At 33.4% G+C, this 16,277-nt stretch overlaps 1 protein-coding gene across 9 annotated transcripts in view; it reads right to left on the bottom strand.

Moving 5' to 3' along the window:
- The window catches only part of Ufd4 (ubiquitin fusion-degradation 4-like), a 95,894-nt gene that overhangs the window by 54,373 nt on the left and 25,244 nt on the right, over positions 1 to 16,277 (bottom strand). For 5 of the 9 annotated variants that reach the window (XM_071598589.1, XM_071598593.1, XM_071598595.1 and 2 more), the window contains exons 14-20: positions 15,220 to 15,469; positions 9,162 to 9,197; positions 5,149 to 5,324; positions 3,973 to 4,140; positions 3,238 to 3,360; positions 2,570 to 2,914; positions 1,063 to 1,194 (exon numbers count right to left, since the gene is read on the bottom strand). In XM_071598589.1, the coding sequence (XP_071454690.1) occupies positions 1,063 to 1,194; positions 2,570 to 2,914; positions 3,238 to 3,360; positions 3,973 to 4,140; positions 5,149 to 5,324; positions 9,162 to 9,197; positions 15,220 to 15,469 (1,230 nt within the window). The remainder of the gene's footprint in view (positions 1 to 1,062; positions 1,195 to 2,569; positions 2,915 to 3,237; positions 3,361 to 3,972; positions 4,141 to 5,148; positions 5,325 to 9,161; positions 9,198 to 15,219; positions 15,470 to 16,277) is intronic. The other 4 variants (XM_071598592.1, XM_071598591.1, XM_071598594.1 and 1 more) reach the window with 4 other exon arrangements.

Below are 16,277 nucleotides of genomic sequence, written 5' to 3'. Positions count from 1 at the left end.
CCAAATTAATCACAAATCTATACAATGCAGCACATTTAGTTTTATCTAACATGTAGAGCTGCTGCAAAACTTAATACAAATTGGGCTCATGGGGATACTTCTGATAAATATATACATACATTGCATATCTCCCAATTAACTTTCAGTCAACAGATACTCAACCTTAAGTAATATGACAGTATGGCAAAGGCATATAAAATGGTCGCTTTAAACATTAATTTCGATAATACCAAAATAATAACAGAAACTAAGAATCACATGAAAATTTTAAATAATAATAACTTCATAGGATCTTCAGAGAGAGGATTGTCATACATTATTCATTTAGACTTAAATTCATGATTTATGCTTCAGATCACAAATAAGGCAGCTTGAAGGCACTTTGGCCCAGTGATGTCATATTTCTGAAGGTATCCAATGAATAAACACTGACATATGTGCAGTTGCTTATTCTTTAATGTAAAAATTGAATTTTCATTGTGTAAAGTGTTAACATCAAAATACTTTCATCTCTTTCTTTCGGATCCAAGTATTTTTTGTAAATGTTAACCAGAAAAATCAGGGTGCATTTTATGTGCTAGGAAATGTGGTAATTGCATATCCTTATAAGGCTACTAGGCATGGCATACGGTTGAGACATTGAAATATATTCAGCAGCTCATCATATGAATAAAATTAGCATGGAGACAATACAAGCACTTCAAAACCAACAAGTGAATCAGAAAATTGCAAATTAAGCAAATGACACTTTGTAATAATCCATAGCAAATATTTATAGCAAGCTTCTACAAAACAACACAAATAAATCAATTACAACACATATTTCAATGCATTAGCATTGTCACCGAGTGAATTATGAACCATGGAAATACTCTGGACTACTTAACTGAATAAGAGAGTATCCATGCTTGTAATTCACTTGATGTAAATGCTAATATATTGAAACTTGGATAATGATTGATGAGTGGTTTTGTGAAAGTTTGCAAAAATAATAATTTGCAAATTAAGAGACATGTACAATAAAAATAGCAATGTGCAAATAATGATCATATTGAAACATACCTGTAGGCCATATCCAGAACCTGGGGTGTCATAAAGGTAAATTGGCAGTTTTTCAATTGACTCCAGAACAGCAACCAATTTATGCACCAACACTTTCTCAGGGTTGAAGTCCACATTCTCAGCTGCTTTCTTCTGGCAGTAATGTAAATACTACTATAGTACAACTGACAATGACCATAAAATATAAATGGGGTCTCAGTTATGAAACAGTGGGAGGGCCAAAAGATTCCTCATTTGAAATGAGTAATGTTTTCTGTTTTTCAAGCTGATCAGTACAAGGATGTTTTATCACACACCTTCACTAATATTACTACTAACTTTATTACAACTATTTATAACATTCCCAAGTTACATTATGATTTTATTTAAATATTCCCACATTTCGTGAAGTTTAATCCCAGAATAATTTTTCCAGAGCCAATGAAATCCATGTAAATCGGACACTTGATTTCCTATATTCAATAAGATAATTACATTTTTTATAATCGTTATTTTCTGAATTTCACTTGAAGTCTGTGAAAGAAATAAGCTCAAGCTAACTGGCATCAGCCTCATTCCAAATCATTAGATTTTACATTTAGACTTAAACATGCTAAGAAAAATATTTCCTTTCCTTAATAAACACCCATCTGATATTGAACCTCAATCAAAACATAATTTTTGCCCATGCATGACAGTTTTTATTACTCAGCATTATATTTTTTTATGGCAATGCGTTCAATTTCTCCCTTGTATGTCTACATACAATCAGGGTTTTGAAAATTATACCCTTACCATTTAAAATAGACATAATAACAATATGACCTTAATGAACATGAAAGTTTCAAAGAAAACGGTATGTACCTAAATAAGGAAATTTCATCTTCTTCCCAACCTTTTGTAAACCTTTTCCAACTTTTTGCACACTTTTCATGGGCAAAAATCCATTTATAAATGCAAAGTTAGCAGAGTTCCAAATTGGATCACTCAAAAAGAAGATGACCAGCATCCTATAATTGTGGGCTCCATCATGGTATAACTTTTTACTAGTGCAAATGCTCTAAAGTGATAGGGTATACATAAAATACGTACACTGATGGCAGATTATGCTATTGAGCCAATATATAGAGGACATACTGGGGAAGGGAAAGCTTTATATGCTTATTGGAAAACTCAAACATGGTGCTAACATAAAACTTAGTCTAACTGGAATTATTTCATAACACCAGAAATAAACCAAAACTACATATTCAAGTAAAAAAACAGCTTAACATTAAATTCTAAGATCAATCATGAATGTGATAGAGGGCATTAGGCACACAAGGAAGGGGCAGAAATAGGACAGGGTTGTCGGGCGGAATGAAGGGAGGAAGGAGGTATACAGAGACGAAGAGGGGCTTGTTGTAGAGTAGGATGTTGGGTTGTATTTTGTTAGGAGAGACATATTATTTATTGGGAAATTGTATCCATCCTAAACCAGTAGATGACCTAAAATAATATGCAAGCAGAGACCTTTGTAAGAAATTACCTTGAAGCAAGATTTAAAAACACTGATTCTCTCTTTCTGAAGCTTAATCAGTTTTCTTCTCGATGAAATAGATGATGAAGTAGATTTATGATGAAGAGCATTCACTATGTTGTCTTCTAAGTCCGATACCGTATTGCTGCCACCACACCAAAAGGATGATGATGAGGAGGGAGACAGGAGAGTGACAAGTGCCTGCACAAGACCACTGGAGTGCAGCTCATATGCAGAGACCACACCCCCTTCCTCCTGCTCAGCGCTTAACAAGGCCAGTAGTTCATCCAGAGCTGTTTCAAGGGACTCACGCCATGCCCTTCCTCCACCAGCACTGCCATCTCTATTGTTTGTCTGAAAGTGAATAAAAAAGGATAGGATGATTGTGATTTGACAGGAATCAATCACAGATAAAAAGGCACAACCCAATTGAACAAAACAATCGACAAACAAATTACTATCCGATTCAATTGACATATTATGCAGTAGTTTATTTACTGCTCAAAAAAAAAGGTATTGCATAAAAATAACACACAAATGCACACATGAAAGTTACTTCAACAGCTTAATTCACCATCAAAATGAAATGCTTCAGTTTTTTATTCCACCTGCTCCACTTGTTGAGAGAGACCCTTGTAGATATTTAAGATTATTAAGATATTTAGATTAATAATCACCTGCTTCTGGCAAGCCCTCTCTATTTGTGCCACAATATTTCCTAGTTTTGCCACCACACCTCTTGGCTGTGCTTGCGCAGCTTTAAAATACTTTTCGTAGACCTCTTGCGCTTGAACCTTGACCTACAAAAAAGAAATGAAACTTACATCAACACACACCTCAAAACAAAAAATGTTACAAAATATGATTGAATGAAAAAAAAGAAAGATGAGCTCAGCATCTTAGTTAAACCAAGCTACATTCTTTAAAAAATGTACCTCTTTGGCACATTACAAGACAGAATTCAAAACAATATAAAAATAATAAATAGACATCACTGATTTCATACTGTTTTTGTATGTCTGGGCGATTGTTCTAGAGATCCATATTTCAGGGTTCATTCATTTAAATTAAAGCCAGGATATTCTTTTGGATAGAGAATGAAGAATTAAAAATTCTTCTTATCCCTATCAACATTTTAAATATCTCCAATAAAAGGTGATACTTGGTTTATATTTAATATTTAACTAAGTCCCATGAAACGTACAGTCCCTTACTTGGTTATATCATATCATGATAATCATTAATTAACACCTATTGTGATCTACCTTATCAGAAGTTTGATACCAATTCTACAAGCTAATGTGTAATATTAAACTAATATATCATTTATTTTCAACACCTATGAAGAGAACGAAAATGGTCGGCATATTCACATGGGACAGAGTCACCTTAGTTTTCAAAATTCATTTTACCTTCTGTTTTAAAGCTTCAATTTTTGATCTGAGACGCTTTCCACGCTTCCCAGTCCATCCTGCAGCAAATTCCGGACCCAGAGAAGTTTCAGCAGTAAAAGAATGTTTGGTTCCTCTGTTTGATTCAAAAATAAAGCCTGGTAACTCCTCCCGCAGTATTGTTGCTTGCTACAAAAATAAAACCGTTATCAGACAGGCACAGAGATAATAAGTTTGTTATTATCATGAGTGCAACATTTACCATATTTTTTTACATTTAGAACATATTTATATTACTAAAAACGGATACAATACTGAAAATCACGTAACAGCTCCGGGCCATGCACGCACTTTTTCTCAAATATCACTGCCAAAGAGAGGAACCACATATTTCATGGATTCATGTCCCTCCCTTACCTTCACAGAAATCTCTGCGATAGACGACTCATTCTCTCCTCTATCTCTCAGGCCCTGCAGTACATCATGAGATTGAAGAAGTGTTTATGCTAGCTATCTATTCAATGCCATCAGGCAAATTTTATCATTAGTGCTAACATACTTTTACTAATGGGGTCATGTTCAATTCAAACCGTGACTAAACTGTTAAGTTTGGAATTCACTATATGATCATTTGCATTTAGTTCAATATTGCTCCTAAGATGAATGGGTGCAAGGTTTGAAAAAATATTAGTAATCTTTAATGTTGAAGAAATAGGACACTGTAGGTAGGAATACAGTACAGTGTACAGTAGGAAAAAGGTACAAAGCACAGGAATCTTGTATAAGAAAATGGAGAATTAACATGGTGTCACTTCTTGGTATTAATTAAGACAAAAATAATCTTCATGGGAAAATTTGCCATTCAATTCATAGTTGAATAATGCCCAGCAAAGTATACAAAGCATGGGATGTATGACAATTTGATTATGGAGTGTAAAGACGTATGGCATTCACATTGTAGAATTATTTAATTCAACAAATTGACTTTTTGAACTTCAAATCAAATCTTGGAGCGTCAAAGGTCCCTACAGAAATCATAAAAGAACAATTTTGATGCCAAATAACATCATATGACTTTCGTTCCTGGCACTCTTTGAGATGCCAGGAACGAAATTGCCCGTTGTAAATGCCACAATATAAAATATTTAAAAAGTTAAACCAACACTCAATCATATTACAAAGAGAAAAGCCCAGTACCTGCTGTCCATCAGAATTGTGTATATGTAGCTCCCCTTCTTTTCTGCTGGCTAGCGACCAATTCCCAACTACTAAACGAGTTGGACCAGGACGGGACAGGATGGGTTGGCTGGGCGAATTGGGTTTCACAGCAGAACGAGCTCGCTGCAACTTTTCAAGGAACTCTCCACGATTTTCTAGGAAATACAAATTAATAAACTATATATGACCAAAATCACCAAATATCACAATACAAATTGAACCTTAAAATTTCAAGTCAGCAAATTTGTTTTTGAACAGCTGTATCAAAAAGCTAACCTCTCCATATAATTTAATGATATCCTGAATTGGTTTGTCAAAGTTTCTACACCAAACTTTGAAGTAGAGAAAAATATGAAAGATTTACAGTGAAAAACATTGATATTAAGATTCGAACTTGCACCCCCTGATTCCCATCAAATACCTTAGCCCGGTGAGCTACAGAGAAACCTCATATTGAAGAACTATAAATTTAACATAATCCTAGAATTTATGTAATTCTTTGTAGTTCAGATAGCTCCGCATGTACATCAGTCAGAAAACACCTCAAAAACCAAGACTTTGCCCTTATCTTATAAATGACAATCCTATTTTTATCATTTTATCCAGGTTTTACTCATAACATTAAGTTTTTATAATTATATTACACATACTGATTTATTGAATTTCTGTTTTTCTACTGAACTGGTTATTACGGGATGTGTTAATTTTTAAAATGGTCAAATTTATATGCTGGCATGGTGGATCAAATTTATATTTAAGAAACAATATTTTCATTTCTCCATTGAGAGTGGTTTTTAAAATACTTAACACCACAGCTGTTGACTGACCTTATTTACATACCATTTAATTTAAAAATCAATTGATACTGCTTCAAAAATATTGAAAAAATGAAATCAATGAATATCAAAAAGACACTGAACATTTTGCAACAAGTATATACAAGTTTAGGAAAAATTTCTATAAGAGAAGCCTTACTTCAAATTTATCAGTGCTAGGCCCCTTTTATTAAAATTACAGGTATACCTTATTGTATACACAAATTGTTGGAAATAAATTTGACTGTAGAAATCTTGACTTGGAAAATTTCACATATGTGAGACAAAGTATAAAAAATAGTAAAACTTATTTAAATTTCACAATATTTTTGCAAATATGGAAAACATCAACATAAGCATCAAGTGTCGAATCTTAATATAAAAACAAATGCCACATTGACAAAATTATTATGAAATTTTACTTATTCATAAAAGTTTTCTACACACGATGGAATTCCATATGAGCATGTTTAATACAGCCAGATTAATAAGCTATAACTTTATTTTAATTAATAAAATTTGATGAATTTTTCTTAGCTTTCAGAAGTTCATAATCATAACAGATACTTTGCATTCCATTAATTTATTAACAATATACAAAATCATTTTGTACACAGACTATTTCCACAGTTTTGTTGAATATACAGAAGACAAATGCCAGCAGCAAAGTTCTCAAGCCAACGTATTCAGTAGGGCACATTTTGCATAACTAACTGGAATATTATATTTATAAGTCAACCCAGTCAAATACACACACTAACACTTAGAACGACATTAACATTAAACAAAAACCATACCTGATTATATATCCACCGAGATTGGATTAAGAATATTTCTTATTCAAAATTTAAATAGTAATCAACCTAAAATGAGTGCTAGTCTTATCTATGGCCAACATCTAAATGACATCAGTAAATTTGTCCCTTGGAACTATTAGAATTCCTTTAAGAAGGGAGTCTTACCTGAATCATAACTGATCTTAAAACATTACTAAGCACTCGTGGCAAAGGAATTAAATAGATGGCATGGGGAAATAAAAAAAGAGGGACAACAGAAAAATCAATTACAAGCAGGGAATTATTGCTTTAGCAGAGCAATCATTATGATATATATTGCCTGATCACTCATTAAAATGTATTAATACGCACTGGTTAGGAGACGTGCAACATCACACCACTAGTGAGAACATTATTTCTTGCGGAGAGAAACAATCAAAGACAAAAGGGATGGGATGACTGAAGTGAAAAATAAAATCATACCATCTAATATAAAAAAATATGAAAATAAATACCATCTAATTTTAAACCTTTTCACATTCAATAGGATTTAAGCACATTTAATTCGATAGTAGTAAATAAATGTCAATTAAAAACCTAAAAATCAATGTATACCTTAAACTTAAAAACTCACACACCAACTTAAAAAGGATTTCAATAATGAAATACTTTTCCACCAAAATAGGATATTTTGGCGAAAACTATAGTCCCTAGAAAGTCTACACTTCGGTGCCTACTTGCAGCAAGTGCAGAAGCTAAACCAATACTTCGAATATTTGGGAAAGCCAAAATTTAGTCATTTTTCCAAAACATTATACACATTTATAAATTAATTTTCCCTTAACGTTACATACATAAAGTTCAAGACTCAAAACATTGTGGATAAAATACAAAATCAGTATGAGAGGATAGAGTAACCAACTAAAGTTTCCTTCAGTAGGAGGGAATGACCTAATATAAGGAATGGGGGAGATTGCAAAAGGTTGAAATTTTGCAATGAAATACTGAGCACAAAACATTAATGGTGAATTCACAAATCTTAGCTTAAAAAGACAAACTTCAATAAATATTAATTTTCTGCATATAATAAAGGAATTATATCGGTAATGAACACTGGGAGTTTTACATTACACTTACAGGCTTTGGTAGATGAAAATCAACAAATGTCCCATGAAATATTAACAAAAAGTAGAGTTTTAATTAATAACCTAATCACTTTATGGTATAAATTTTCTATGTTGCTTGCAAAAAAGATGCTTATATTGCACCTGTGAAGACACTAACTCTGCCTGACATCATAAAGCCATTAATGGAAAAATGCAAATCACCAGCCTTGTTATTTAGGTGTACAGCAGTGAAGTTAGGTGTAAAGTATTCCTCCCTTACTCTTCTAGTACCTCTAAGCCAGTCTACACTTCATTTCTCATCTCTCTCAACTCCCATAATTACCACTCTTCTATAACTGGAGAATTCCAATTAGCACTCTTTCGGTGTCTTCCCTAAGCCTTTTTTTCTACACTAAAACATACATTAAGAACTGTTGTAGTTCACCTCGAAAATGATACTTTGAGATTTTAAAACTCGTGGAATGTTTAAAAAAATTTCACTGTCAACAATAGATAATTATTCATATCAGGGAAGGCTCTCGTCAAAACCAAGATGGTGGCCAGACCAAAACAAAGAAGGGAGTGTTGCATGAATTTTTTGCTGCTGAATAGCTCTAAAATTTTCAACCACAGGGGTACACTCAGTACTTCTTCCCATCTGATGAGGGTAAAACTGAAACTGTTATGTTCTTCCCATCTCTTTATTAAGGCAAATTTGTTTCATCATTTTCTATTTCCTTAGAGTCTGGCAGAAAAATAACACCATTTCCTTAAATTTCTACTAACGTGTCTTTCAAAATATACCTCCAAATAAAAAAGTACAAAAACTTATTAATTATTTATGAAACCCTAAAATATCAAACCATGCGGTGAGCAAAATATCATGTCAAAATGCATTGCAAATTCTTTTCAATGATCAAAACCTAATGCTACTTGTTTCCATTATTTACTTTCACATTAATGATTTCACTGAAAGGTCAAGAATTTCTTAATTTTTTAACAAAATGCATTCTACACAGATTATATTTAATTCACACAGGTCAGTATTATTTTTAATATTTGTTTACTGATGTGTGGTGTGCCAAACATTTACTAGTCAACACAACTTGCTTTTATGGTTCACCTTTCTCTGTCAAACCAACTAAAAACATTTCTTTCCAAAAATGTTAATAATAAAAATTAAAGTTGTAAATGAAATACAAATGTCCAACACATTCTTTAGATATGCATACACACTATTCCTCATTACTTTAGCACTAACTGTACTTCAATTTCAATTCTCCCAACACACTTACCTTCAGTAGTGAGAGTTTCAGTGTTTCTCCCCTTCCCTATTGGAAGAAAAAGGTATAAGTCCATAAGGCATATGTATGGATTGTTACAGTAGGCATTACACTGTCACTGTTATTGTTACAAACACTGCTAAACATATTCTAGGATTTGCAACAAGGATCCCAAATAAAGTTTTTTTACATAAACAAAGAGCCAGGAATAAGTTATGTCCAATGTCAGCATAAAGTGGTGGCAATGGTAAACATTCAAGACAAATACTCATTTATAACAAAAACTATTCAAAATATCAAACCATTTTTTTAAGAACATAAATACAACAAAGGGGGGAATAGGCACACACTGAATCAATCCTAGAGCAAAGGTTGAACAACATTTATCAAACACATGCAATGCTTTATCTCAACATTATGGAAATTTGATAATTTATTGGAGAATGCAATTCTAAGTAATCCAATAACACACAATAAACAATGCCAAAAATTTACCAAATTTGTTTGACGATCATGATGATATTAAAAACATAATTTTCCAACATAAGTAATTAAGGAGGGAGGTGCAAAGCATTTTTTTATTTGATCTCTAAGTGAAATTAAGATTAAATAAAATTAAATCAAGCCCAAAAAATCCATCAATTAAAATGAGTGGGGGCATGAAGACGAGATTGCTGCCATGCCATGTGCTCAGACAACAAAGCTTGCAAGCCAGTGTTAATGCTTGAATATAATATAAAAAGGGGTGTGAGTTCCACATTTCTTGATGGATTCTGAATATTAGTACCTGATAGCATCAGACCTAAAAATGTCTAGATATTTAGTGACCTTGACCTGCGATGAAAAGAATAAAATTCCCTGTATAAGTACAAACACAATTAGCTAATAGACCTTTATGGAAAATGTCCCAGAATAATATAAAATACCACAGCTATGATGACTACCTTCAACAATGAACATTAGCTTTTTATTGAGATGATTCGGAGGCCGCACATATTTTTGTGATTCGAGAGTCTGAAGCTCAACAAAAATACACTAATGCTGCAATTTGATTGCATGTTTAAGATGATGAACAACACATCCCTTGATAAGTTGGCAACTATGCATTTACATTTAACCCAGGAGAGGTCACAAGAAGAGTTTATTGCCAGTAATTTCTACGACCCATGACTTATGTTTTTTCATTAAAAATTACACAAATTTTACCTTTGGGAGAAAAATCAGATGAAGAGAATAATACTAATTATAGACCTATTTATTCATAGCAAAACCCAACACTGCCAAGCTTTCACAGTTATATCAGGAATAGTTTTTTCTAGAGTTTACCCAGTCACACAGGGCTAATAAAGAGCTAATGAAGAATGAGATTTTTAGGAGAACAGTTATGATTCAAATCATTGATTAATTTCAAATAGAATAATTACATAATTGATTAACCATTATTTTACTGGAAACTACCTTGCTTCATGCGACACAACTAGATATTTCAAAAACCTTACTGTGCATCACCTTTGGCACTCTTCATTCTGTGCCAGGCAATTCTAAATTTTGGGACCTTATCTTTTATAAAGATGCACCATAAGCAATCATCTATTTAAGACATTGATTGTACCACCATGAGATCATAAGGTGGCTATGTTACATTGAATCACTAGTTAAGCTAATATGGTATGCTATTTAAAAAAAGTCTCTAGTCTCATATGAGAGCATACAAATAAACATACTTCAGTATAACTTCCTATACAACTCTCCAAAATAAATCGATGCCCACTCAATTAATAACGTGGATCAGATTGGAATGTATTCTAGGGAATTATCATCTCAAGGAGTACCAAGTTTGGAAATAATAACAACGAATCTCAAAAGAATTTCAGTACTTTCTATACTAGGTCAATAGGATTTCATACCAACATTTATTTATTCTTTGCTAAAAAACCATCAGAAGAAAATAAGAGGAATGAAACATTACAGTCACAAAACAGAGTCTTGCACATATTCAGTGATTTGATACCATTTGAAGGCAATCAATGGTTCAAACCATTTTTCCATTTGGAGGTGATAACAACCTAAGCCAGGACCACAACCTCTGGATTCAGAAGTTTAATCTATTATGGTGAAGAATTTTAAAACAATAACCCATGCTACCATTTATGGACATTGAGTTGAAACAAAATGATGCAATTTCACATGCCATTTTGCCTTAGATCCCCTAATTTCCACAGCATTGAATATTTTTTTAATGTAATGCCATAAATACGTTGAAATTATAAGAATTATTAGTTAGAGTAGTTGGGGGAATTCGACTTTTCCTAGCCATGGCTTACTTTTCTTGGAGACATTACCAGACTAATAAATGAAGTTCAATAAGTTGCACTATTTGGCATTACTGCCTGATACCCATTTTAGTGGTCTTGATTTTATTCAAAATTACTGTTCATTTAACCCATATTCTGTGGATTTTTAAATGCTATTTAGTCCTGATTATACAAAACTAAAATTCAATACCATCATTATATTAATTTTAGAAAGTGGTTTACAAGCCTATTAAGTGACACAAAGTCATTACAGTAAACTTTAATTCATCATTTTGGAAGGCATTTCCTTGGGGATACTAATCAATGAATAAATGCCATTCCTTTACGGCATTGAATCAGATGATAATTACAATGAGAAATTTCAATTTACAAGGCCATATTAGTATCATTGCAGGCATCTCAAATACATTACATATTATAAAAAGAGAGATTTGAAAGCATTGCATCAGTCCTTTTTAATCATATGAAATATTGTCAGGGCAAAGAGTGGTTTTTGCATACACACAATAAGGTTCAGACAAAAGACATGGCTGTGTTTTGCATATGTGTATGTTTCCTTAAATGTTAATCTGAAGACCTGAAGAAAAATTATGTTCAATACGAAAGAAACTTTTGATGAAAGAATTACATATGCAAGAACCTTGTACAACCCTTTAGAATGGGAGAGAATCGGATGGTTTCCCATTTCTCAACTAATTGCATGAGGAATAAACTTTTTTGTGCTCACCAGATATTTAACTTCAGCTATTAGTAACTCTTATATATCAATATACAGGGTGCGGCGCTTAAATCCGGACAAATTTCAATTGGAATTTCCCAACATACTGCAGTTCCACTGGAGGTCATGATTGGCATTCTTGAAATCTATAGGCATCTAGTAAACAGTCATAACTTCAAAATGGCTGAAATTTTACGTGCATAGGTGGAGTACAATCAAAGAGCTGCTATCATCGAAGGTGTTCGCGCTAGGCGTTCGCCCAGTGAAATAGTTCAATTCTTTGGCTACCACAGATCAACTGTTAACAATATTGTGGCTAAGTATAATGCTTCGGAGAAGTCTGGGGAAGGTTTTGCTAACCCAGCGAGGAAATCTCATTAGAGGAAATGCGTGCTTGTCTGGATTTAAGCACCGAACCCTGTATACAGCGAAACAAAAATGATTAATACTTAAGTCACTAAAATAAATGCCTGAACCTTTTCCATGCATAGATATCATAACCAGTGGAAATAAACACATGCACAAAAAAATTTTAAATTAAAATGAATAAAAATTATACTCCCTCACTCAAATCAATAAAAATAACTAACATCACATAATCCATATTGCTGGTAATGGATATAAATGAAAAAATATACGAATACAAAGTGGGCCCATCACCTGTAGTATTTACTGGAAGTAAAATCATGCTTACAAGCAAATGCAACGTTGATACTAATAAAGCTGAAAAGAGGATATTCTCACTTTTCTTGTCCTTGCATATAAAAATGAATTTTACAGGCAATTCTTCATATTTGGGTTAAACCGATAGTAACTTATCTGTGGTCTCTTTCCTGAATGCAAAGATATACCATTAAAATTCATTTGCCAGTGCATCCCATTTTGAAACACCAAAATGATGGAAAAATTCAAACACACAAGCCTCAGCAAGTGATAATTTTTAAAAGAATAAAATGAATTTTTTACAGATTTTTGTGATATCCAACAAAGAATTTTTAGATACAATTGGCATAAGAATTAAAACATTGACAAAATAAGTAATAATGCCAAAAATGACAAATTAATAGCAAAATCCTTTCCACAGAAATGCTCTTTGCAAAATTACCATGCTGGATTAATTCATTTTGGGAATTTGATTTTGAAAAAATCTCAAATATAATACATGAGTGGGTCGCGGTAGTCCAGTGGGTAGAGCGTTGGACTTCTGACCAGAGGGTCCCAGGTTCGATTCCCGGGCAAGGCACTCTGGGCACCTGCAGCTCCACCCAAGCTAAAGTGATTTTTCGGTTACCAGGTCTTCCTGGGAAACCATAACCGGCACAGGGAAAGGAACTGGCCCCCCTACCCTGATGTATGAATTTTCACACGCTGTATAGGGCTTAGTACTGGGTGATCTCTACCATCAACCGACCTTCGGGTTGATTACTTTGTTTATGGTTTTATAATACATGAAAAAACAATGAAGAAACTTTTCACATGTTTCAAGTCTTCATCACTTGATTTATCACTCTCTCTGGTCAAACTATCATTTACCATAAGACTCACTTTTAAATTTAAGGAGTTAGGCATGTTTCTCAAGTTCACCAAATAAAAATTATTAGGAGATCAAAATTTCACACCTTGGGAGACAAACTAAGAATTATAAATATGCTATGCATTTACAAAGAACTTGGTTAGAATACTCCTTAGTATATTATCCTATTTTTAGAAAAGATGCCTCAAAGTCCCAACCATATTCCACTGAAATATATGTAACTTCTGTTAATATGTTATTAATGACGACACTAAATCAGTAAGTATGTTTCAGGAAGGGCTGAACAAAATAAAATAGTTCCTAGGATTCTAGAAGCCTAAAAGGATCAGTCAATTAAGCTATCAACACAAGAAGTAATACAATTTATTTAAATAATGAAGTCATTCAGTTAGGTCATGTCATTTAGTTTATGAGCTGGACCTAATGTGTCATTTTGTGGAAAAATGAAAGGCTCTTCAATGGGAGTGGAATGTGTGTGTAGCTTGTAGTTTTGTTGGATTGTATTCTAATCAAGAATTAAAGCAATACTTAGATAAATATCTAGTGGCAAAGCAAAGTTTGAAAACTGAGAAAATAAAAATTCAGCATTTGAAGAGAAATCCTTACATTTAAGGTATGAAGTTAGTTCTAAGGAAAAATATTTCTGCACTAATATCAACAAGAATCATGAAAAATTGCCAAACATAAATAAGACAATGTTTTTCTACAATGGAACATTCTCTCACACAAGCTTGGTATTTTAAAGTAAACTTTCATGATGGGTGAGATGCTCAATGTAAAACTTCCCTACCCCACTGCAGCTTCAAGGTATCTGAACCATGGAATGAGGAGGAGAGACAATGCATTAGCAACAGATGGGAGAGGGTAGTTGATGAGATCAGATCATTTAATTTTCAGAAGTATATTCTCACAAAATAAAAGGAAATATTTACAACATCAGCTAATTAACTTTGACAACTAATTTCACGTCAAAATTTCTGTTTTTAATTTGAAAATGATACCTGGTTAAGTTCATTTGCCAAAATAGCCTCCAGAGTTCTTGTCTCTTCAAAAATATACTAACCAAATTCCACAGTACCAAGTTCCATTTTTAGTCTAGTCTACTACATGAAAGTAATGCATGCAATTTGCTATTTCACCATTTTTTCCATCCATCATTCAGACCCGAAGAAGTACTGTATGAAATCAATACCAGTAAAAGACAACCAACAAACAGGGTGCATGTAAAATTTCAGAAAAATGGGTTCAGGCAGAGAACCATGCAGCTTAAGTAATCTAATATGTTTAATGATAACTTGGAATATCTAGCTTCAACCATTCAGAAAATTAAGCTTCACATTTACAGCACACAAAATATAGCATTAGGCAATACAGTGAAAGATGTGTGAAAGCTCTCCAGTAGTAACACAAGCATGAAAACCAAAATATAAACAGTAAACAAAAATGCAATCTCAAAGAATCCAGCATTTAGCAAAAATGAAAAAGGCTCCAATCACAAAATACCAGTGCTGTCGGATCCACCTCCTTCTGGGCTTCCACTTGAATACATGGTGGCCAATTTCCCATCGAGGACAAAGCGGAACCAGCCATTACTTCCATTGGATAATTCCAAAGCTGCTGCCTCACTCCATACATAAAGACAGTCACGGCCTCGACATACACACCACTCCCGCCAGTGGTAAGCACGACCTGGGAGAATCTCCTTCGCATCATCCAAAGCAGATTCCTCCACTTCACCTGATTCACTGTGCTGCTGATATAAAAAAATTTCAATAAGCAACAAATAAACTCACTACATTGTTTCACACATTATTCCTCAAGTTAAGACTCGTCACAAAAACTTTTCACCTTTACAGTTAGCAATCCGCTTCAAACCAATGCAACACATGGCATTTAAGTCAAATATCCTCACCAGTTTTAATTTGATATCAAAGCTGAGGTGTAATACATTTCTTTACACTAAATTCAAATTTTCAGAGGCAACAGAAATTACAAGATATTTCATGGTATCATGAGAACGTTACTTTCTTTATTTTCACATAAACATTTGGCCTTATTTTTTTAAAGACTCAGAAGTGAAAATTCTCCTTTCAGATACTATGAGGAGCATGACAAGGTGACAAAAGCATGACAGCCAGATAATTTCCATGTTCAAGTAAGCATCCAAATTTTTTTGGAATCATTCTAAACAAGGATGACAGCATTCAAAGAACTGCAGGAGATGTCATCAATGGTGTTATCCACTTCTGTGCATCAAAGCACAGAAATTTCACAGTTAAAATCATTTGCTTTGACTGGGACTCAAACCCTAGATCCCTCATAACATCTGGTTCCTTTTCATAACATCTAGTTCCTTTAAGGCTCCTGGAAATGCAGGGCAAGGGAATGCTACAGTATTTTAAGTAGTTCAAGCACTCAGAAATCAAGGTATCCAGGTCGAGTTCCAGTCAAGACAAATGATTATTTCTGCAATGTTCCAACATTTCAGGATGACATGATCACAATCCATATTTATAAAATTCTACAAGCAAAAACACAGTGAACTCGGAAGAGAAGAGAAT

Source organism: Hetaerina americana, unplaced genomic scaffold (assembly GCF_022747635.1).
Source record: "Hetaerina americana unplaced genomic scaffold, ioHetAmer1.1.p SCAF_10, whole genome shotgun sequence".
Lineage (NCBI taxonomy): Eukaryota > Metazoa > Arthropoda > Insecta > Odonata > Calopterygidae > Hetaerina > Hetaerina americana.
The sequence above is the reverse complement of the archived record's forward strand: the minus strand, read 5'-3'. Positions and strand labels throughout refer to the sequence as shown.